The sequence below is a fragment of the Microplitis mediator genome, chromosome 2 (assembly GCF_029852145.1).
Source record: "Microplitis mediator isolate UGA2020A chromosome 2, iyMicMedi2.1, whole genome shotgun sequence".
NCBI classification, from domain to species: Eukaryota; Metazoa; Arthropoda; class Insecta; order Hymenoptera; family Braconidae; genus Microplitis; species Microplitis mediator.
Window position 1 is genome coordinate 25,387,805 of NC_079970.1, and position 25,152 is coordinate 25,412,956.

The 25,152-nt window shown below is 33.5% G+C and overlaps 5 protein-coding genes across 6 annotated transcripts; 2 read left to right on the top strand and 3 right to left on the bottom strand.

Annotated features, from left to right (window-relative positions):
- Positions 1–905: 905 nt before the first annotated feature.
- LOC130664258 (cAMP-dependent protein kinase catalytic subunit 1) lies at positions 906–11,738 on the bottom strand. Its single transcript, XM_057464131.1, has one exon. It carries the CDS (start codon positions 10,711–10,713, stop codon positions 9,652–9,654), a length of 1,062 nt encoding a protein of 353 aa, XP_057320114.1. The 5' UTR covers positions 10,714–11,738; the 3' UTR covers positions 906–9,651.
- Positions 11,739–13,037: 1,299 nt separating this feature from the next.
- On the top strand, positions 13,038–15,661 carry LOC130663531 (cell division cycle protein 20 homolog). The gene is made up of 6 exons (XM_057462796.1): positions 13,038–13,462; positions 13,539–13,675; positions 13,754–14,128; positions 14,203–14,500; positions 14,575–14,891; positions 15,094–15,661. Exons 1-6 carry the CDS (start codon positions 13,353–13,355, stop codon positions 15,420–15,422), a joined length of 1,566 nt encoding a protein of 521 aa, XP_057318779.1. The 5' UTR covers positions 13,038–13,352; the 3' UTR covers positions 15,423–15,661.
- A 194-nt stretch (positions 15,662–15,855) lies between these two features.
- On the top strand, positions 15,856–19,289 carry LOC130663359 (protein inturned). The gene is made up of 5 exons (XM_057462532.1): positions 15,856–16,329; positions 16,403–16,691; positions 16,760–18,443; positions 18,510–18,676; positions 18,761–19,289. The coding sequence occupies exons 1-5, from the start codon at positions 16,115–16,117 to the stop codon at positions 19,241–19,243; spliced, it is 2,838 nt and encodes a 945-aa protein (XP_057318515.1). The 5' UTR covers positions 15,856–16,114; the 3' UTR covers positions 19,244–19,289.
- Positions 19,290–19,581: 292 nt separating this feature from the next.
- Positions 19,582–21,675, bottom strand: LOC130663361 (F-box only protein 6-like). The gene is made up of 4 exons (XM_057462536.1): positions 21,516–21,675; positions 20,045–20,588; positions 19,817–19,957; positions 19,582–19,732 (listed from the first exon to the last, which is right to left on the bottom strand). The coding sequence occupies exons 1-4, from the start codon at positions 21,521–21,523 to the stop codon at positions 19,598–19,600; spliced, it is 828 nt and encodes a 275-aa protein (XP_057318519.1). The 5' UTR covers positions 21,524–21,675; the 3' UTR covers positions 19,582–19,597.
- Positions 21,676–21,852: 177 nt separating this feature from the next.
- On the bottom strand, positions 21,853–24,938 carry LOC130663360 (F-box only protein 6-like). 2 transcript variants are annotated; one of them, XM_057462533.1, is made up of 7 exons: positions 24,613–24,935; positions 23,952–24,498; positions 23,737–23,880; positions 23,491–23,660; positions 22,724–23,276; positions 22,512–22,658; positions 21,853–22,198 (listed from the first exon to the last, which is right to left on the bottom strand). In XM_057462533.1, the coding sequence occupies exons 1-7, from the start codon at positions 24,618–24,620 to the stop codon at positions 22,064–22,066; spliced, it is 1,704 nt and encodes a 567-aa protein (XP_057318516.1). In that variant the 5' UTR covers positions 24,621–24,935; the 3' UTR covers positions 21,853–22,063. The 2 variants fall into 2 exon arrangements, with proteins under 2 accessions (XP_057318516.1, XP_057318518.1); XM_057462535.1 differs by lacking the exon at positions 21,853–22,198 and having other exon boundaries at positions 22,519–22,658; positions 22,768–23,276; positions 24,613–24,938.
- Between the last annotated feature and the right edge of the window lie 214 nt (positions 24,939–25,152).

Sequence of the window (25,152 nt, forward strand, 5' to 3'; positions counted from 1 at the left end):
TAAATTAGGATAACTTTCTATATGCTTGTCATCTTAAAATTCAAAATTGATCCTCAAAAACCTCATTGACAACTGAACTCATGAGACTTGAATCTGAATTTGTTTTTGACTCGGGAACTTATTTTCCTAGGACTTAGACCTACACTGTAAAAAATCCGGAGTGAATCCGGAGTAAATTTGGATTGAAATTAAATCCGAATTCACTCCGCATTCACTCTAATAAAAAATTATCTACTCCGCGAAAACTCCCCTGCGGAGTGAATTTCACCCCGAGGGGAGTGAATAATTCAAAATTCATTCACTCCGCATTCACTCCGGATTTAATCCGCATTCACTCCGCGAATTTTTTACAGTGTAAAAAGTCATACTAAAATTAATAATAAAAGGGAGGTAAAATTTAAAAACCTCATTGAGAACTGACCTCATGAGACTTGAATCTGAATTTGTTTTTGACTCGGGAACTTATTTTCCTAGGACTTAGACCTAAAAAGTCACACTAAAATTAATAATAAAAGGGAGGTAAAATTTAAAAACATAAATATAATGTAACATAATAACATCCAAGACATACAATCTTTACAATAGGATTTTATTTAAATTATAATATTTACAAAAAATGAGATTGGTAAATTTACTTCTCCATAAATGATTCTTACTAGATCAAATAATACATAGTTTTATATTTATTTATCATTTATTATTTTTTAAATATTTATTATTTTATTATTTATTTAATCATCATCTTCCTTTTTTAACACCTACATATATTTATATATATTTTTATTTTTATTTTTATTTATATTTATATATTTATAGCGAATAATAATCTAAATTTCACAAACATAATCACAAGGCGACACGACCGAATTAATAATGCTTCGATGCGTGATTAAATTTGTATAATCATTTATTTCTTGTATTGTAATTTTTAATAATTTCATTATTCCAACTCTTTCGGCAAAAAATTTAAACATACATCAAGCCTTTGATAAATTAATTATTATTTTTCCACTCATTAATTATCGAGCTGATAAAAATTATTAAAAATTTTACTTTATTATTATTATTATTTTTTTTTTCGAGATTCTCACGACCGACGCGCATCTTCTCCACTCATATCAACATATATTTTTGTTTATTATAATTTTATCATTCACACATATTTCACACTATACACAGAGATTCTTTTACAATAATTATAATAATAATAATATTTTTTTTTAAACAATAACAATCATATAATATTTTCCCGCGATAAATTCCACACTTTGCAATCACATTTAAAAACTTAAAAATAACAAAAAAAAAATTTACAAATTATTTTTAATACGCAAACTAAAACAAATCGATGTGCATTAAATGCAACACTAGATTCAATAATTCATTTAATCTTTAACATAAAAAAAAATAGACTGTTTTTTTTTTTTTATCTGACTCGATATAAAGTTAATGAACTTGCGTGCTAATCACATTTTATTATTTAATAATAAATGTCCTGCCAAGTTATTTGTTTTATTACACTTAAATTAATCATCACAATAAAATGTTAAATGATAAATTTATTCAATTTACACTGACACGACAAACACATCACAATGTTCATCAATAAAAATAATAAATAAATATAAACAGACAATCAGGTGTCACGTACTTGCGATTCCTAATTTTTTATCCCCACAATTTACCATCAGAACTTAATATACTCCGTTCTATACATGATCCTGAAAGTGACAGACAATAAACAGCTTCTGGATTTTTTTCAACATCAATTACAAAAAAAAAAAGAAAAACTAAAAATATGCACATTTAGAAAATTAAAAAAACTACAGGTGCAATTTTTTCAAATATTTTTTTTCTCTATAATTTGTAATTTTAAAAAAAATCAAAAAATTAGACGTCGGCTAACCAGTAACATTTCAATACTACATTTGGTACAAATCATATATATATATTTTTGTTTTTTAAAATTTTTTACGTGTAATATTCATATTTATTGCACACATGTACAATAAATATTAGCAAGTTGTAAATTATTGGATATTCAAAATTTTTTTGCACACAAACAGTGTAAATTTATTAATATCCAATGTTTGTATGTCGGTAATTGAGAGTAGGACAGATAATTTAGTCTCATTGGACTACACAAATGTGCCCTGGTAACATCCAAATGTCATGCACGTGCTGACAATTTGTAATTCGTCTCTTTATCTTTTAATCTTTAACCCGTTTATTTCAAAATTACACAATGTCTCACTTTTACCAAACTTTTTTACCCAATCACATCATTTATCAGGACTGAAATAAATAAAAAACAAATAAAATTGCCATTTATAGTGATCACTAAAGATTCGATTTTACGATACTGAAGTTAACCGACGTCTAATAACTTTTTGTATTTTTTTTTAAACAATAAATTATAAAAAAAAACTATTCGAAAAAATTGCACCTGTAGTTTTTTAAATTTTCTATACATGCATTTTTTTAGTTTTTTTTTTTTTTAATCGATTTGTTTAAAAAAAAAAACCGAAAATTGCTAATTGTCTGGTAACTTCAGGATCATAAAATTTTTTTAAAAGCCGAAGAATAAATGAAATCTCTTTATAATTTAAAATGTTACCGAGTAATCAGGACACTAATTAATGATTGGAGCTCGCAAAACTATTGAATGTACAATTAAATCTGTCAGTAAGCATCGAGATATAAAATGGACAGTATACTTAATTTGAACTATACAATAAAAAAGTTAATTATTATTATAATTTAAATAATCACTCATGTTGTAATTATCTGAGCAAATTTAATTAATTGATCCCGGTTTTAATCATGTACAACATGAGATGAGCCTTTAATTATCTGATTTTACGAAATTAAACTAAATATTTTTAATTGTATTCGTATATATGTATATATTTTCCTTTATACTCTATTATGATATCGAATGATAATTTATCTCTATGATTATTTGCGTAACAAGTCAACACACAATTCAATGCTAACATTTTATTTTGCTGCGGTGACGTCACTGAGGCTGATGTTTAAAATAAAGAAACTAATATAACGTCAATCGATTAACTAATGTATGATATATTTTATCTAACGCAGCGCGTGTTTGACATCTGGCAATATTATTTTTACACAGGTGTATATCTATACATACTTGATAACTTCTCCTTCGTTAATAAAAGAAAATAAATATCTTTTAATTACAACCGGCATGTCATTAAAATGTACTCTGATAAATTATTCCCACGATAATTAATTTTATTAGCGTTAATTATTTAAAAATTACCTATTGACAGTAACGATAATAATTAGTATTCATTTGATATATTATTTAATGACGATATGGATAGAGGTATATGTTTATATTATTGAATACGACTCAAGTTACTTTAGTAGTAATCCAATATGCCGCGAAAAAATTTAAAAATTCAAATGAGAATTCGACCTTGAAAAGTAATAAAATTTATCCGCGCTTACGATAGATAAATTTTTATTTAGCGGAAAAGAAAATGAAAATTTTCATGCCAAGATTTATGAAATTGTCTTATAAACGTCTTTCGTCAGGGTCAAATTTATTATGCAATAATATATAATAATAATTTTATGACAAAAGACATATATATGCAGTACTTATTACATTAAAATATTATAACGGAATGAATATTGAATAATGAAATACGGAAAATTTTTTTTTTTATATATTCAGAGTACATAGAGCCTCAATCCAAGTATTGATAGCCTTGTGCCGTAATAAACCCTCCTACGTCCTACTAGTTTCTCAGTTATCCTGATTCCCTCTCCTGATATCGTAATACCCGACCGGGAATCCCGATGCTTTCTCGCTCGTATAAAAAAATTTTCCAACTGGATTCAGTCTCGAGGGAGCTGTCCTTATATTTTTATTATATTACTGTACCCACTACCGGAAAAATGCTTATACAAGATATTTATTTTTTATTCGACTTCCTTATTCCTCCAGCTTTGACCTTTTTCTGTCATTTAAAATCACATCACACTTGGGTCGCAAATTTAATTGTACATGTAAACCTCACGGCTGTTTTTTTTTATAGTTCACTGCAAAAAATCAGCGGAGTAAATCCGGAGCGGATGACAATTTATTTTATTTTCTCGGAGTGAAATTCACTGCCAATGGGAGTTTAATTTTGTATTGAAACTCCGAATCGAAGTGAATGTGGATTTAAATAAAATCCAGACCACTCCGAAATCACTCGCAATTTTTTACAGCATAAATGTCTGCTCCAATCATTAAGAAATATGAATAATAATAATAATAATAATGAAATATATAAAAGTATATTCTCAGCACGCAAGCAATTAATTAGAGTCAAGTATTAGATAAATGATGATTTTGGTAATTGCCCAGTAACATTATTTATTACTAGCAAGTGTTGTTATTTAGTGAGACATAAAATAAATTCATTTAAAAAAAGAAAAACCTCTTTCTGTATAGTTGGAGTAAGATGCTACGTCAGATCGTTTGTAATATTTAAATATTTCTTTTTTCAGTAAATTCACTTGAGTTATTTATAATTTTTCAAAAGAGGCTTGTTTACTTGACTTGCCCGAAATATATAAATATATATATATATATATCTGGCACGGCTCTTCTATCGATTGAACAGTCGTTGGAAGAACACACCAGCATGGATAATTAAATTACCCGGGTCGATGGAAAACACTTTTAGAAACCAGATTATTGCAGTACCACGATACATAATATTCTTTTATCTCTTTCATTACATAAATTTATATATATTATCTCTCACTCGGTCTCAATTTATCGCTCTCGGTCGCTACGCTATCAACATTTTCACCCAATACAGACACAATCCTCAATATTTTACGGTCGTTATTATTATCGTTATAATCATAATAATAATAATAATAATAATAATAATAATAATAATAATAATAATAATAATAATTGTAAATGAAATATAATTATTATTATCGAATAGAATGATCGGATTATCCACAATTAAATATTATTTACTCACTTACACAAATCTTTATAATAATAAATACGTTAAAACTTTGATTTACAAAGATCTCATGATTACGATAAATAAATAATTTATATTTTCAAATTATTTATCATTACATTTATCCATTATTATTATTATTCATTCCAATCGTATAATTATATGTATTTATTTACTTTATTTTCAACCAGCAACTTTATTTAAGTTTCTCTTTGCTACACACGGCCGGAAAAATAAAAAAAATTTGGAGATAATCAAAATTTTAATGTCAAGATATTTTTAAGTGTAAAGGCTTCAGTTTATCTGCAATCTGGGCCTGGATAAATTAACAAAATGTTCGCGTTTATACGCGCAGACAATACGCCTCGATATTACGTAAACATTTATTGTTTTTTGTTATTAGTATTCATATTTATTACCTCCAGATTTTTATTTCATAGTTAATAGAAAAAATAACATCGAATGTTCCAGTCACTTGGTCAAAATTTTACTATTCATTTAAAATTCGGGCGTACAATAAAAAAATCTAAAAGAATGAATTTTATATTTTTTATAAACAAATTATAAATCATAGACAAATACCAAGTGAATGGAATACACATTCGTGTTTATATTGAGAATATATATTTATTTATATTTTCAATTCATTGATTTATTTATTTATTACTTTATTTTATTTTTTATGTGTAGCAATACTGCTGAATAGCATGAAGAGAATCTAAATTTAAACCAGTCGCGACGAGGTGTGTGTGTGTTTTATGTGTGTGTGTGTGTGTGTGTGTGTGTATGTGTGTGTGTAATGTATATAAAATACAGAAACAATGTACAATAGCGTAATACAGTCGGGATGTATCGTCCTCGAGCATGACGATAGGGATTACGACAAATGAAAAGTAAAAAAAATACTGAGACAAACATTCATTGAAGAAAAGGGGATTTTCTCTGTATTAATAAATATAAGCTGTTGTTTTTAAATTTAAAAATACCTTTCATGAGCTAGACGGACAATAGTTTCACCATTTCTTGTTTATGATAATAATTAGTATTTAATTAATATATTTATAATCGTATTTACAAAATTTCGAGACTGGCTACTGCTACTTATAAATTTTTTTGTGATAAAAATTATTTATAGTAAAAAGAAAGAAATGAAAGCACTTTTGTATTTTTAATTTTAATCTGCAGATACAATTTATGATACTGAAGTTAGCCGACGTCTAATAATTTTTGTTTTTTTTTAAGCAATAAATTATAAAAAAAAAAAATTTGAAAAATTGGCACCTGTAGTTTTTTAAATTTTCTACATGCGCATATTTTTAGTTTTTTTTTTTTGTAATTGATGTTGGAAAAAAAATCAAAAAAATTTTAACTGTCTGCTAACTTCAGGATCATATACAATTTGCGTTAATAGAAAAATGATTTGTAAATTGATAAAAGTTAAATAAAAAATATATATATATATTTATAACGAGTTTTATTAGTGTCAGATGGTTTATGTTAAATTGATCTAGATTTCTATAATTAAACCGCTAATCCACGAGCTGTTTAAAAGATTTTCGAGGTGCATTTAAACGCGCGATAATGTTATTAAGATATTCTTTTTAATTCGCATATTAATAATAATTATGATGATAGTAGATCAAGTATTTAAATAGAAGCAGTAGCTAGTGACATATAATAACAGCAATAACGATGATAATTATAATTTAGATGGTGTCGATAAAACTATCAGCAGATCGGTTTTAATTTTGAGTACCCGCGACTTAAGCGGAAGCTTTGATATTTTTTCATTCTATCCGGCGGGTTTAATGCAAAAAAAATAAAATATTGTCCTTGGATCGTTAAATAAATATCAGGTATAAAGCCACATGATTATATACTATACAAAAACATCTGTAAAATAGTCTAGTCATGATAATAACGAGCAATTAGACGGCGGCACTTGCTGACTATCAAACTGAGATAATTAATTAAATGTAAACGATGTATCGCAACTTTATGGTAATAAATATTATATAAAATATGTTATTAAGAACAACAGCAAGTGCTTGGCATTTCGCGTTTATTTAACCCACGGAAAGTTTAAATTTTTAATTTTAAACCGCCAACGGGCAGATCCCAGCTTCTTTATCAGACTTAAAATTTTATATGACTCTGTTATTAATGTGTGCACTGCGTATGTTTTATCATGTATGTATATATATATATGTGTGTATGTATAAGTGTAAATGTATATGTACTAAGTATGAGCGTATATTGTATACGTGGGTTCATTACGATTGATATTACGTGCAGACATATTTTAATATTTTATAATTTTAAAATACTGCGACCGAGCACTAACAAAATAATATATATAGATATATATTTATATATATGGCTCATCTAAAAATAACAGAATTACCAGATATTTCTAAATAGTATGTACAATGAGTGCCAAGACTTTTGTCGAGCGCGAAACCTACTGGTTTTAAAAACTAACGAAGGGGTGAACATGATAAGGGTAGCACGAGATTGTACGTCTTTTTGTTTTTGTTCTTGTTCTTGTTGCTGTTGGTGTTTTTATTTTAATTGGGAAAAAAAGAGAGACAGCGGTAGTAATGAGAGCTGTGAATGGCTCTTGAGGTAGGGAGGAGAATGCACACATGCATATACTTATATATATATATATATATATATTCTAGAATAGATTTGAATATAAATATATGTAATCTAAAACGTGAAATAATTTCCTCTATGCTAGAATATATAATATACAATACTTGAGAATTTCTCGTAATGTCATACTCCCGTCTAGTGCAATATGATGATTTAATATATTACGCTCATTCACATAACACACTCACATGTAATTCATAATGTATGTACTCTCGTATTAACAGTCATGTCGAGACTTTTATTTTATTATTTAAGATTGCCTGGCTACGTACACTGGTACAGTGCGTTACAGTACGCGCATATTATATGCAGTTACGCCGACACGAGGACGATAAACCTAACTGCCCGAGAAATAATATCCAGATATCATATATATCTATACATAAGCCATAAATGTTTTCATCATTCATATTTATATTAACCCAGCTGATATACCGTCAGCATCTGGATGTTTTTCCTCAATTGATGGAACAATGGCCCGCGAAACGGGTTTTTAAATTCTATATGTAGTAATATTTATTTATTTCACGGACACAGCGATCCTTCATCACTTCTAAAGCTGATAAAAATAGCATCCACTGTGAAATTAACATTATTTAACATCATACTTTTATTTATATATTATTTAGCACATTACTGCCTTTTTTTTTCTACTGCTATTTTTATCATTTTGAATGGATCGCCATTAACGACCGCGAAAAGCTGTTGCTGAGAGCCAGCGTATGTCATAAAACCTGATATATTCATGCACATCCACACTCATACACTCAAGGTCCGTTTAGTTTTAGTCTCCGTTATCAAGTCATTGTGCTCTCGACACGGAGGAACAATAAAAGGAATTATGATACATATTCACACTCTTGCTATCTTATGTTTTCATGCATAAACTCACAATTCTACTCATTTTTTATCATCCATCCATACATAATAGTAAAATTCTCCCAGTCTCAATCGTACTCCCTTTTAAATCGGCTCTTGCATAATGACTCGGCTCCACCGATGCTTGATGATCTTCTTAAACTCAAAATGTTACTCCTCTTGATTAATCGGTGACTGATGATGACAATATTGTAGTTGTTTGTTGTGTGGTAAATTTTTGTTATACATGTGTGTTTATAAAATGGTGATCGCCAGATGACAACCAAGTTCCGTCACACTTAACTAATTAACTGATAACACTAATGTAAGAAAACCAAGATCTTGGGTGTCGACACAGGGCCCGCCTCAATAAATCATATCATCGGTGTTGTATCAATGACACGTATAATTGAGATTAAGATTTTAAGGTTGAGATTTAAGTTGAGATTTAAATTTGAATTGAGATTTAAGTTTACTTGAGTTCGTATTTTATTATTTACTTTAGTTTACTTGGACAAGGGGATTACAGTTAATAAAGTGCATGATGTACTTGAGTGCTAGTACTTCTCGTCATTTTATTAATTCCGTATGTCTCTATTGGCTGAATTATGAGCATTCACAAGCTACCATAATGTATGATAGTTGCTGGCTACTCGATAGCATAATCCGTTTTATTATTTTATGAGAACTCTTCAGTTTTATGAGAACGACTAGTTTTTTTTTTTATTTAAATGGATACGACGTTTAATTATTTATAATTATACACAAAACGAAGAATCACAGAGATTGCAAAAGATTCCAGATAATAACTCCTTGGAATGATGGAGGCCAGGTATGAAAACAAATAATAATCATCGATACAATAACGTACATGAATTATTATTATTAATATTATTGTTAATTATTAATGAATTAATTACCATTGTAATAGTAATAATGTAAAATGTATGACATTAGCAACGAAAAGTACACGTTTTAACACCCGGTTTTACATTTAGTAATCGAGCGGTACCGATCGATCAGCAGCAGCATCAGTAAATAATTCAGCAGTAGCTGATTATTTGAGTTTTAAATTCAGTAGATTAAATTGTCATTATGTTAAAATGATAAAATACCAATAATAAATAATTTAAAATTCAGCAAATTCTTTGGCGCATTTTTCGGTGCTTGAGATTCTCAGCGGCTCTTCCTCATAGTCATCAAAATTACTAGTGTCGCCGGGTCCTTTGCACTTGGGAATAAACGGTGCTTCAATGCGTTTCTGGAAGACAGCTATCCAATCAGTGCTGGCAAACCATTTGTGACCTTTGATGTCGTTTACGCCGGCTTTTAAGTTCCCGTACCTCTTGGTCAGATCAACTTGGAGTAAATTACGGAGCAGATCTTTCAAATCGTAGCCAAAGTGGGACGGAAATCTCACTTTGCCGCTTACTATTTTTTCGTATATTTGGATCGGCTGGTCGGCAAAAAATGGCGGGTAACCGGCAGCCATTTCGTAGACCAAAACTCCGAGCGCCCACCAATCGACGGCTTTGTTGTAGCCCTTGCTCAATATTATTTCGGGCGCCAAGTACTCCGGCGTCCCGCACAGCGTCCACGTTCTTCCTTTCACTCTTTTAGCGAAACCAAAATCAGTGACTTTAAGATAGCCCTGGGAATCGATCAGCAGATTTTCTGGCTTCAAGTCACGGTAAATGAGATCAAGGTAATGTAAATACTCGAAAGCAAGTACTATTTGAGCGGCATAAAAACGTGAATGTGGCTCGGAAAATCTTCCAACTTTTCGTAAATGTGAAAACATTTCTCCACCGGGAACATACTCCAGTACCATGTAAAGATTTGAGTTATCCTTAAAGTGAAAACGTAACGACACGAGAAACGGAAAACTTATAGCCTGTAGTATCCGTTTTTCATTCAACGTATGCTCAACTTGTTTTAACTTTACGACTTTCTGTTTGTCGAGTATCTTCATTGCGTAATACTCTTTAGTGGGCTTATGCTGGACTATCATGACTCTGCCGAACGAGCCAGTCCCCAGAGTCTTGATTCTCTCGAAGTCGTCCAGCCCCGCGGTGTTGGTGGGATTTTTCTTCCATTTTTCCTCGAACTCTTCTTTCGCCTCGTCCAGAAACTCCTTGACACTCTCGGCAGCGTCAACCTTTTTGTTCGCTGTCGCGGCATTGTTCCCCATCTTTCCAGCCGTGCTCGAGCCCGCTAAGGCTCCACGGATATCGAATTTTTTCAAAATTGCTGCGGTTTTCCTCGTTACTGTTTCCGATAATTTAAACACTCCAATTACACGGAGTGTTTATAAACTATTTCAGTTGGCCTGCTGCTTGCTGGGCTATCTACCAAATAATTTCGTCTATTATTATTATTGTTGTTATTATCAGTGGGTACTTAAATTACACCGGCCTTGAGTAATTATTGAAGCTCCTTGGGCAACGTCGGAGCTTCGATCACCAGGCGCGTGACAGAACGCTCGATTATTCTCACAAAAAACTCAACGGGGGTCAACAAAATAGGTCAACACTCCTCGTCTGCACCTTGCGCCATCTTTCCTGTCAATTACAACCGCCACTGCCGTCGTTTCTCTGATCCAAAGTCCCCACGTACCATACACGACACACCAATTGTCGGATAAGGTGCTTACCAACTTTTCTATTATTATTATTATTATTTTATCCAGTCAATCACTTTTCTCACTCCAATCCATCAATTAATTTAATTGATAAACTTTTAAAATAACTATTTATCAAATTATTATAATTTATGATCACGACACTTCACTGAGCACTTGCGACACACTCGTTTGCGTTTGTTAATTCGGGCTTATGTAAAAATAATAAAATACACACTCGCGCTTATGATGATGACGCTCAACCCCTCGAGCCCGCTCCAAACCGAGGACGTCGGCACACTGTACACCGCACTCTACAGTGAGCTGAGGACCGTCACCAACGCCGCTAACGACTCTCCACATCAACTACCTAAGCACGTCACACACATTTACATTTATATGTATACCTATACCTATACGAGACATTAATTGTCTGCTGAATGGAGTCGAGGGATCTATACAATGGCTGCGCAGAAACGACCACCCGGGTTTAGACACCGACCAGTGCCATCAAAAATTATTACTTTATTATGTTTTTAAAATCAGTCTGTCAGATTGTTTTGAGTCTGAGCTTGTGAACTGATTAATGACAGCTCCAATGACAACAGTTACACTATTGCTTTTTTTTACTAATCGATTATTACTTTAATCGATCCTTGTAATTCTGTGTATCGACTGCGGAATTAACAATCGACTTGTACAAGATCGACTCCAAGCGTTTTTGAATTTCGCGCCGTTTGAATTGAAATATTTGTTGCTGCTTTTTATATGACGAAGTCAATAAATAAATTTTTTGGTTGAAAAAATTGAATGATTGAAATCTTTCATTTAAAAATCGCGCCATTGAAAAAATTTGTTTTTTATTTTTCAGCTTGGAATTTAAAATTCAAATATTTGTTGAATTAATAACAGAATTGTTCATTATTGAGACATTAAATTACATGCAGATTTTTGTGTAATGAAAAAAAAACTCACCGGAGCAGAATAATTCGAAATAATATTTTTTACAGGTTTCCACTATCACTTTTAATTATTTTCACTGTCACAGCACATAAATGAACCCACTGACACTTATATACAATTATTTGAACACTTTAAATAGTTTTAAAAATAACAAATAATAATTACGATCACAATTAGAGTCAACGGTCGTGTTTAAGCGGCAACAGTCTCGAGAACTGACGCAGTTCAAGATGGCGGCTCTTCCCGTACACAGTGGCGCCAACCGCGAAATTTTTTATATTTAAAAATTTATTTCGAATTCATTACCGTGTAAAAACTTACATTGATTTCACTCCACAATACAAACTTTTATTATCACAGCGAATTTAGATAAAAATATATTTGTATAAATAATTAAAATTTGAATTTATAATAATTTCCGCGGCAAACTCAAACTAACGTTATCACGAGCAACGCATTTATAATTTTCTCAGAACTATGAGTGTGATGTAGCAGACATCAAATTTAAAATTATTAATAAACAGAGTAAATAATTAATAAAATAAAATTTCAAACAAATGCGCATTTAAAAAATTTTGAAATTAATAAGTGCATTTTTTTAAAAATTATTTATAATTTTAAATTTGTCTGATGTCTGCTATATTCACACTCGTTGAATGTAACTGACAAGTGGCAATTATTTAAATTTTTAAATAAATAAATAAAATGTCATTTGAATAAAAATTTATAAATTCGTATTGAGATCAATGAAAAAATTAGTACGCGCGTTTTTTAAAATTTTATTATTTGAATTAATTACTTTATTTACTAAAAATTTATAAAATATCTCGTCTGCTAGCTCTGCTAGATTCAGACTCATCCAGAACTACTGGCGCGCCACCACGTGGAGAAAAAATAATAAAACTTGTTTTTTAAACCCAACGGTCGTTTGATCATTCGAGTTTTGATGGTGCCGCCATAACACACGTATATTTTATAATCAACAAATTTTACCTCGAATGTGATTAAACCCAAGTATAAAAATTAGTAATTATTGTTAAAAGACAGATTAATTGCTAAGACTCTTGCTAATTAAAGTAGTCGATAATATTTGTAAATAATTAAGTATTAAAAGTATAAATCGTGTGATAAATTAAATAATTTACAAAGCGTCGATAGTTTGAAATAGTGTTTCAATTATTTAAAATAAGCTTGTCACTTGCTTGGAGATTATTATTCATTAATAAGAATTAATTAATAAGTTAATTATGTCGCATTTAAGATTTCAAAAAGAATTGAGCAACATAACCCGCATGGACGACGCAATCAAAGGACCTGTACCTCGTTGGCAGAAAAAATGTCTAGAAACATCCACCAAGTAAATGAAAAAAAAAATATTATCTGTACAAAAATAATTTATTAATTATTAATTAATATTTTTAAATGTTTTTTAGCATGAGTTTGTCATTAAACAACTCGAGAAAGCCCATGAGCACCAGCTCGATGATGAACGTCATCGCTGGTAAGACACCAACGAAACGTACGGAAATACGGAGCAAGAAGACTCCGAAAAGCGGAAAAAAATCACCGAGTAGGTTTCCAAATTATTTTACTGTCAACTAATTAAATGATAAATCATTTTTTCAAATTTTATTTTGAATAATTGCAGGCCGTAATGCAACGACTCCAAAGACTCCGAGTGGCGGTGACAGATTTATACCTTCGAGAACGACGACAAACTTCGACCTGGCCTACCACAAGCTCCAACAGCCCAAGTTTGACCAAGACGCCGACAAAAGTGAGACCAGTCCATCAAAAAAAGAGATGCAGAGGCTGATAGAGAATATGACTGGCATGGACATTAGCAACCACCGATTGCTGTCCTACCAAAATAAAGCACCAGCTCCACCAGAGGGCTACCAAAACCCTCTGAGAGTCGTCTACAGCCAATCCAAGACTCCAGCGAGTGTTAAAACATCATCGCGTTACATCCCACAGGCTCCGGATCGTATTCTTGATGCTCCTGAAATAGTTGATGACTACTGTAAGCCTCCGGTCTCTGAATTTATTTCTATTAATTATTTAAATTGATTATTAAAAATTTATTTTTTACTGCAGACTTGAATTTAGTTGACTGGTCTCCAAATAACATCCTGGCAGTCGCTCTCGGCACGACCGTCTACCTCTGGAACGCTGCCACCGGGACAATAGAACAGCTGTTTGAATTAGAAAATAACGAACTCATCTGCTCAGTAGCTTGGATACAAGAGGGTCCATACCTAGCAGTCGGAATGCCTACTGGTAACACCGAGCTCTGGGACTGCAGTCAAATGAAACGTGTTCGTATTATGAACGGACATGCAGCACGTGTTGGTTCTCTGGCTTGGAATTCTCACATTCTTACTAGTGGATGCCGGTAATTTATACTCAGTAAATTAAAAAAAATTATCTTCTATAAAAATATAATTTATTCAATTGATTAATTTATAGATCCGGACAGATTGTGCATCACGATGTAAGACAACGTGAACACATAGTAGCAGGTGTAAACGGACATAGCCAGGAAGTTTGTGGTCTCAAGTGGTCACCTGACGGTAAATATTTGGCAAGTGGTGGCAATGACAACATGCTGCAGATATGGTCAGTCGTCGGCGGACATCATCACGCTCATGATCAAGCTCTTTACTCATTCAATCACCATCAAGCTGCTGTTAAAGCTCTCGCTTGGTGTCCCTGGCAAACAAATGTTTTAGCCAGCGGTGGTGGTACCGCTGACAGAACAATTCGATTCTGGAATTGTAATAATGGTAATTTTATTTTAATAATAATAATTCGTAATTAACTTGATGTCAAACAGGATAAAGGTGACGGTTTTGATCACCTTAGAGCCAATTTTTGACAGAAAAAATTAAAATAAAGTATTAAATGTCCAAAAAAGGAGCAGTATCACAAATGCTACTTCTTCCCTAAGTAAAATTGAATTATTATGACAAAAATTTTTTATTTCAGGCACATGTTTAAATACTATTGATACCAAGTCGCAAGTATGTTCACTACTCTGGTCCACGACCTACAAAGAAATAGTATCAGGACATGGATACGCCCAAAATCAGCTCACAATATGGAAGTATCCCTCAATGACCAAAGTTGCCGAGCTGACTGGACACACCAGCAGAGTTTTGCATCTGGCGATGTCACCAGACGGAACGACTGTGCTCAGCGCCGGTGGAGACGAGACCCTAAGACTCTGGAAGTGCTTCCAACCGGACCCTCACAAGAAGAAAGAGCACACTGAAATAAAATCCGTGGCTTCTAAATTAAAACAATCTATCCGATAGTGCCTATATATATATTTATATTTTTATTAATATTTATATTTATATTTATACATTTATTATTTAACTCAACGATCAGCGATTCTCTAGTAAATTCAATTAAAAATTTACGACCGAGAATCCGAAGAGAACTAGCTAATTCCCCCTGTCATTAATTATTAATATTTTTTTTTAATGAATTTAATGTACGTCCATAAATGTAAAGACGAGAAAAATAAATAGCATGAATTTTGATACTGAAATGAAGTTTTTGAATAAAAAAAAAAATGTTAATGAATTTTTTGAACTCTAAGAATTTAGTGAGACGGAACCAGTTGATAAGTGAGCCGGATTATATTTTATGAGGGGGGTGGCGGTTCGTTGAGTCCTCGTGGATAATATATACTTTATACATGCCCATTAATCCCCTCTACAATTGTGTCGGGTGTAAAAAAAGACGGTTACGTTCCCCCGAATCCTACACCACTGGTAAACGCGGCTTTAAAACACAGGTATAGTTTCAGGTAATCATCTGACCCCTGGCATTCTTTTATTGTTATTTAGTTTACCGGTTTTTCACCCGATCTTCAGCGGCTTTAGTTCGTTTTACGTCTTGCACTGCCAAGTTTGTGGCTGTCTTACTTGTTGGCTATCATTTATTTTTGTTTATTTACATCCATTTTGGTTGATAAAAAATTAAATTAAGTGGGAGGACAATGGACAGATTTAGTCGGTTGGATAGACAAGAGGCGGGCAGCAGCTCGATGAGATACGAAGAGCGACAAGGAACTTCCGCGACAATTGATGAAGAAGATGAGGACGACGAGCAAGATGAGGAGGAAGATCACGAGGATGATGACGAATGGTGGGCTAGTGACAGCGGGTCTTCAAGCGGTTCTTATTATTCTGACAGCGAGAGTTGCAGTGACAGGTATGAAAATTGTTGTTGTTTTTGTTTTTTAACTTTTTATGGATAATAAAGGCAATAGTTAAATTTATTTTAGTTCATATGCCGAGTGGGAGTTGGATATAGGGCCCTTGGGTGAAGTATTTTATATTGAATCATTGTCCGAAGCTCCTGGGAGTAATAAAAAACCCGAGAAGCCCGAGTCCCCGCCGCCGGAATTAAAAAGGAAACGGAGTACTCGGGCGGGTAAGCTGATGCGATTGATCAGGAGGCGCGAAAGCAAGAGGTACAGTAAGCGCAATAAAAATTATAAAGGTACTGATGCCAAACAGGAGGGCAATGCTCCTAAGGAAGGGAGTAAAGAAGTTAAATTTCAAGACTACCAGGTAATTTTAAAGTTTTGTAATTAAATTTCATTGTTTTGTTTGGTAAAATTGAATTTTTAAATCAATAGGCAGGTGAAATTAAGGAAGTGATGCTATGGGTGGATCCAGAGCGACGCCACAAGTTGGGTCGACGTGCGACCATGTGCGAAGCCTACTTAGGAATAGTACCGGGGGATTTTTCTGACAAGGTCCGGGTGATGGTGGCAGGTTTCATACCCAATGGAGAAGCTATTAAAAATAAAAATATTAAAATAGGAGACTGGTTGAGGAGTATCAACAACTGCGACGTGTCGGCGGATAACCTGGAGCAGCTTCTTGGGGAAATAACCACGCCGATGAGTGTTAAGTTGCAGCTCCAGCGAGTTGCTGGTATAGAAGTGACCGAAGAAGCTCCTTCGAGTGTACCAAGACAGTCTGCGCGAGTACGTCGTCTTGTTGACCGAGAGCGCAGTAAAAAGTTCATGGACGCTCTGCTGGATTATTCATTTGGAGTCATTTATTTACAGACCTCCGGACTCTCGGAAACGGGGCCCGAGATGCAGGGTGTCTTGTATACGTATCCGCGCTCGGAAAATAAATCTCTGCACTCTATTTTGTGTACAGCTCGCGGCGCCTTTGTTACACTAAACCATCTGCTGCCTGATACTTTCAGCTCCAGCCCCTCGAGCACGACGATTTCAGTAGGAAGTGAGCAAATTCATGTGTTATATGTCGCGCGTGATGATGAACTCCTTTTGCTGGCGGTTCCTGAACGCTGGTACAGTCTCAATGAGTCGCGAGAGCTGCTTGGAGATATCGTAAGGACTCTTGAATTTTCTTACGCGACTTTGAATAAATGTTTTGCTGATGAGTACAATCATTTGGAGCTGGATCACATGTTTTATTTAGCATTCACGCGGTTACTTGGCATCGACAACGATGAAGAGCCAGTTGACGATGAAGTGTACCAGCTAAAGAGTGCGATTGAGAGGCGAGAAAAGTGTGAGTTCGAGAGAATAGTCGCTGCGGCGCATCACGTCCAGCTGCCAGTGGAAGCGCAATTTGAAATCGACTGCGCTTTGAATGAAATGGAGGCTATGGATTACCGGGAATGGAACGAAGATCCTATGGACTGCCAACCTCTTTACACGATCCTCGGCACCTGCGTTTACCACAAAAGCTACCTGTTGACGTCCCACATCATGCACGTGGACTATATAGAAATCCACTCGTTTCTGAGGATGAGCGGACTTCTGGATCTGATAGAAAAGGAACCGGTCAAGAGCCTCGTGGTCTGGAGATCCGTTTACCCTCGCTCGTGTCACCGCGGAATCATCACCGACCCCAAGACTCAGTTCTGCGTTCCTGACGGCAAATGGTTCGTCCTCGTCGTCGGCTACGAAACAGAACTACTCGTCTCGCTGTTCGAAACTGGTGGTGACACAGCTCAGCCTATCATCGAAGACGGCCCAGATATTTTTTACGTCGAAGAGGCTCAAGAGACCCTCAGGCATATTCAGAAAGTTGGGGTTCCTACTTATGCTTCCAAGTGGATTTTATCAAACGCCAGACCCGAGACTATCGATATCAAAGACAAACTTAACGTTAAGACGCATCTCAGTCTCGCCGAAAATTTGCTGGGACTGATCAAGTCCGCGGACACTCCTAGCACTCCAGCTAAAAGTACTTCCGGTACTATTAAAAAAGTACCCGAGGTTACGTCGATTCTGAAGAAAAGAAGTCCCGAGCAAAGTCCTGTCATCACTGGATCAAGTAAATTATTTTTAATTATTTATAAATTTATTTATTTATTATTTATTGGTTTATCTTTTTGTCTAGTGTATTCCTTTCAAGCTTCTGAAGAATCCTTGAGCCAGGGTGGTGCAGTAAGTGAAGTAAGTGATGACGGAGCGCCAATTTTAGGTAGACGTGCGTTAAGGGAAAAAATTCTTGCTCAGTCTAGAGTAGAATCCGACGAAAGTGACACGGAAATAGAAATGTATCGTGTAAGTAAAATAAAAAAAAAAAAATTACTAAATCTTTCATTAAAAAAAAAGAGAAAAAAAATTATTTGTCTGCTTTTGGAGCAGGAATGCCAGCAACAACAATGTCCGTTTGACTTTACGGACATCAGAGAAAGTTTGCTGAGTCAATCGGATTTCATCCCGCCGATAAGAATCACAAGTGGACCCAAAAACGTTCTGATACATTTTGTGCAGCTAGACCTGTTTGAAGGCGTGCTGATGTCTCCGAAGACGATCGAGCACCCGGAGAAAAACGCGGAGATAATCAGCACGTTCAATGAGTGCGCTCACACGATTCACAGGCTGCTGAGCAATACAGTCCGATTCAAATCCATGGCCAGCGAGGACTTGGCCAGTGTGCCGATCAACAAAAATCTCGTGGCCATCAAAGAACACGGGATTTTATTCGACTATGAGAGCGTCAGTTTCTGGGTGATCGGGCGGCTGTTCGAGACGCCGTGTTTGAGGGAATTTTATGTTTGTTATGAAGATTCTGTTCCGCAGAATCTCATCGAAATGGCTTTTAGATTACAAGGCTCATGGCATTGATTGCAATTAATAATTTTTAAATTCATTCATTCATTTTATTGACAATTAGTAATTAGTAATTATTATTTATTGCAATATAAATCAAAACGTGCAAATATATTTTCATAAAATAATAGATCGTAAGTAAAAATTGTATATTTTAATTCCTAAGTGTTGAGTACGAAAAATTACTGGTGCCAACAATATTAAAATTCATTAATTAAGTGACAACATATTTATAAATGTATATTATTATATAAATATATATAAGTATTAGCAATTATCAAAGATTAAAGTGTAAAAATTTTAACTTTCTTCAGTTATTTAAAAATATATCATTTTCGTTTACGCAAAATGGCTGTTGATTGTTGTTGCTTATAATTTAACAACCACCGAAGTTCCAGCCAGTCTGCCACCGTATTCTCCGCAAAAGGACGAAATAGTTTTACATTGATGTACTAATTGCACTCTTCTAACACCAACTCCGTAGTTTCTGAATTCATGAAAAAACTGCAACAAACAAAATTAATTATCAATAAGAATATTGTAATAATATATTAATTAAAACATATAATTTTGTATTAAAAGCCTTACTTTTGACCATTTACCCTTTTTGTCATTTTGAAAATAATCTTGATGGTGATAAAATGTTACTACTTTGCCGGGAGTTATTAAACATACATCACAATAATAGTAGGCGAAACGATTGGAACGGCAACTGTACCAGTCACTTACCTATTAAATTAATTATTATTAATAATAATAGTTAATTATTAATTATTATTAATCACAGTAGTTATTATTTATTTAATTTATTAATACTTGAATAGGAGGTTGAAATCTATCAATAAAGTCAGGAGACAATCCTTCATCAATAAGGTTGATTATTTGGGTTTTTGTTTCAGCGTAGCGCGAAGTAAAATAACAATTATGTCCTTCGAAAACAGGATCATCTGGTAAAGGTAAGGCTCCTTCGGGTGGACTCTCGATTTTCCAGTTTTCTTCATCACCCCATGTTCCGCATATTTTCCAGTGTTTCATACCTTCTTGGCCAGAATGATTTCTTATCAAATTACGATTAAATGGATTTCTTTTACAGACCTCATAGTATGACTCCCATGAAATCGAGCTTTGAAACGAAGCTCCGAGTATCAATTGTGCTTTTTTTTTCCATACGTAATCTTGAATTAAATTCTTCCATCTTTTGCAAACTAAGTGGCAACGTAGAAGCGACCACACATTAACGTAGCTCAATAATTCACATAATAATTCATCGGGTATATATTTGCCTGACAGTATCGATCCATTATGTTGATCTTCTATTGATAGATCCTCGAACTTACACTCCTCAACTTTGTCTGTAAGCCTAAATTAACATTTAACAATTAATAATCTATGTCTTAATCATTAAAAAAAACATATTTGATAATTTTAGAAATGATTCTCTAATAGACTGCAAAAAGTTAGTTATTAATATTATAATTTAAGTGTTAATTTACACTTATCCAAAAAATTAAAGGAACAAGAAAATTTTATAAATTTTTTAGTGATTTTTGAAAGGCTGTATTTTCGTGAAAAATGATCGTATTGAAAAAACTAAAAAAGCAAATTGAAGCTTGAAATCTCTAGTTTAAAGATCTTTCAGCAAAATATTTTTTTGAGCCACGGTTTTTGCGGAATCAGAAGAAAAAGGTCGAGACAAAATTTTTCTAAATTTTTTGGTTTCGTTTTTTAGGTCTACGGGGCCGGGAAAAATTTTTTCAAAAAAACGAATTCATGGCTTGTTTAGGAAATTTATTCAGCTACAATTTGCTTTTTTTTGTTTCTCTGTACGACAATTTGCTGCTGAGATATCAGCCTTCAAATGAAAAAGGATCCTTTTGTCTTTGATTATTGATATCTCAGCAAGAAATGGTCACACAGTAATTTAAAGGGCAGTTTAATAAACTTGAATAAATCCCCTACAAGCTCCATTTTCGATTTTTTCAAAAAAAAATTTTTTTTCATCCTTGATATCCATTTGAAAAACCTTTAAAAAATGGCCATTTTCTGGTTTTTTAGTCAACTCATTGCTACTCTGCAAATATTGATAAAAACCGTGGTTAAAAAAAACATTTTGCTGAAAGATCTTTAAACTAGAGATTTCAAGCTTCAATTTGCTTTTTTTAATTTTTTCAATACGATCATTTTTCACGAAAATACAGCCTTCCAAAAATCACTAAAAAATTTATAAAATTTTCTTGTTCCTTTAATTTTTTGGATAAGTGTATATTAAAATATATAAAAAACTTACTCAGACATATTTCAACGATTAACTTATGTAAAGTATTACTTCAAGTAACTTTTACATTTACTTTATTTAAATGGAACTCAACTATTTTTGCTTTAACTCTGAAGAACATAAAGATTAAATCTGATAAATACATACATACCGTTAGAAAATTCACGATGACTCAATTCTTTAATAGCTGAGTCAAACTACAAAACAATATTTTTATCACATGTCGCGATAAATATTATAAACTATTACTATACATGAACACGCTTCGACGGCTCACGAATCTTTTATCTTTTTTTCCTTTTTCATTTAAAATAAAAATCATAACTATGTAACCATTTTTAATAAAATAGTAACTTTAGGTATCAAAAGTAATTACTGTATAATATTTATTAAACATCAATCACGTACAAAGTTATCAATATAATAGAGTACCAAAATATTGAGCAGAAAAAAAATCACTTGCCAGCAAGTAACTGCTTGATAACAAATTTTTTAAGTACAAATATACTTAAAGGATTAATTCAATAATTGATTTCCGGTCTTTTAAAATATAATCTTATTCATATCTTAACAATTACTGAAGCTCCAGCCATTTTACAGCCGTAATGTCTGGTCCAGAATGAAGTGGCTGCTCCGGTGTGCTCGAATAATACTTTCCTGACGCCGGGACCGTAATTTTTGAACTCGTAATCAAACTATTGAGACCAAGAAGCTTACGATCATTCAACAATTGATAGTAATTAATTAATTACACACACGGAAAGATTGGAACCCGAGTGGTTACTGTTCTGTACCCGACTCAGTACGGTGCTGGAAAAAAATGCTCGACTGTGGTGCAGCACCTGATTGAGTGATATGCGCATACGACTCAGTCAGGTCCTGCACAGTAATCAGTGTGGTGATGCACCACAATCGAGCATTTTTTCCCAGCATCGTACTGAGTCGGGTGCAGGACAGTAGCCAGTCGGGTTCCAATCTTTCCGTGAATGAAATGAGTAAATGTCTTACATGGAGCCATTTATTTTGGACATCATTATCCGCTAGGTCATCTTCGAATCTATAAGCCATCAATTCTTTATCGTTGTCATCTAGGAGCTTAACGACGCATCCATAGTAAACAGGACAATTCAATCGGCAGCCATACCACTCACTAACCTATTGACATTAATTATTTATTACTTTGCTTATCATTAATCATCAATTGTCTAGGTGATTGATACCTGGATAGGCGGTTGGAATGTATCTAAAATAACAGCAGACAGACCTGCGTCAATCAAATCAACGAGTTGCTGCTTCGTACAGACATCAAGAGACGAAGCGAAACAAATATTTATTCCTTCTAAAATCGGATCGCTCGGTAGAGATGGGACACCAACGGGTGGACTCTCGACTCTCCAATCGTTGTCTTCGCCCTGCTGGGTGATAACCCAGTGCTTGTCAAGTCCATCTTGTCCGGAATTATTCTTCAGCAGATTCCTGCCAAACGGGTCCTTCTTGCAGACGTTATAGTAAACAATCCAATGATTATCTACGTCAGTTAAACTCTTGAGGGACTGTCCGAATATCAATTCCGCCTTTTTTCGTAATACGCATTCGCGTATCAGCAGCTTCCATTTTTTGCAAACTAGCTGGCAGTTTAAAAGTGATTTGTAGTCAACGTAACACAATAATTCTCCTAGCAAATCATCAGGGATATATTTGCCTGATAATACTGAGCCGTTGTCTCCAGATGACAGACATTGAAAGTTGAAGTCCTTAATTTTACTGACGAATCTGAGAGGAATTATTTTATCTGAATTATATTAGTAAGAAATAGAAGAAGGTGATGGGGCAAAATGGAGCTCTTTACAAAAATTTATAAAATTAACGGAAGTTATGAAAGTAATTTTCTTTTGAATGAGTCTTAAAAAAATTTGGAGGTCGATTTGCCCCTCCCCTTTACTGTATAGTTGAATAAATGAAAAAAAAGTAGTAATTTAAAAATTACCGTCTTTTCTTCGAGGCATTAGCGAATTTTTTCGAGTCTAATTTAACAATAACTGAAGCTCCAGCCATTTTACTGCCGTAATGTCCGGCCCAGTACAAGCTATCTTTACCCCCGTGCTTGAAGACGACTTTTCTGACACCGGGCCCATAATTTGTAAACTCATAGTTAAACTATTGGTGCAAATAATTGATAATAAATTTAATAATCTATCAATCTGTTGTAATAAATTAAATTCTAGAGGCTCACGTGTAACCATTCCATTTGTTTATCATCCTTTAGATTTTCTCTGAATCTATAAAGTTTCAACTCTTTGTCATCTTTATCCAGTAGCGATACCATGCACTCATATTTAGCTGGACAGTCCCATCGAGAGCTGAACCACTCGCCCACCTGATAAATAAATTATTTATTTATTACTTTTAATCTCCAATTATTGTAGAGAAAGTGACAATGATTAGGACCTGAATAGGAGGTTGCAGAGTGTCCAGAAGAACAGGAGACAATCCTTCATCAATGAGATCAACAGTTTGTTGTTTCTTGCAAAGATGATAGGAGGTAACGAAGCAAGAACTCTTGCCTTCGAAGATGGGGTCGTCCGGAAGAGGTGGAACTCCAGAAGGCGGACTCTCAACAAGCCAATTGTCTCCACCTTGTCTCGTGATGACCCAATGCTTGTCCAGACCTTCTTGACCGGAGTTATTCTTGATCAGGTTCCGATCAAAGGGATTTTTTTTGCAGATTTTGTAGTAAGCTGTCCAGGGCATGCCGCTCAGACACTGGAGAGTGTGTCCGACATTCAGCTCAGCTTTCTTTCTCCAAACGTACTTCTGGATCAGCTCTTTCCACCTTTTGCAGACCAGCTGACAGTTCAAAAGCGACTTATAGTCGACGTAACACAACAATTCTCCCAATAACTCTTCAGGAATGCATTTGTTTATCAGTAGAATTTGATTACTGTCACTTTCGAATGACAACAGGGACTTGGATCCATCAATTTTATCAGCGAACCTGAAATTTGAATCGACAGATGATTTCGAATAGATATTTTTGAACTGATAAATATTTAATTGTTGAATTAAATTTAAATATGTCGAGACTTTTAGATAAAAATACTGAACTTACGTTGACATGTCGGCAAAGCCTTTAATTTAATTGTTTGTATAAAAAATCAATCAGTCCATAAAAGTGGTGGTAAACAGTAGCAATAATCGAATAAATTTATTTACATGAAAACAGAAATTATTTACCGAAGTAAATACGCATAAAATTTATTATTTCTGGCTTTAAAAACTGAACTAAAAGACGTAAAAATTTAATTTTAGGCTGGGAAATTTTTTTACGATAAATTCAATTAAATATTGGACACGGTGGATTGACACACATTTAATGTAGATAACGATAACACACGAAAATAAATAATAAATTGTGTTATTGTGGTTAGAATAATTAATTGGATTTATCGGTAAACATTTGTCTAGAGTCTAGACGATGCTGTTTTACCAGCTTGAGTATAATTCAAAAATCACGCGCGAAATGACGTACGTAGGAATATGAAGATATCCGTGTAAAAAATAAAATTCAAAAGTAGCGCCAACAATTTAAATCAGAAGTAAATTTTATGGGCTTGTCATCAAACCAACACACATATTCCCGCGCTCCTTC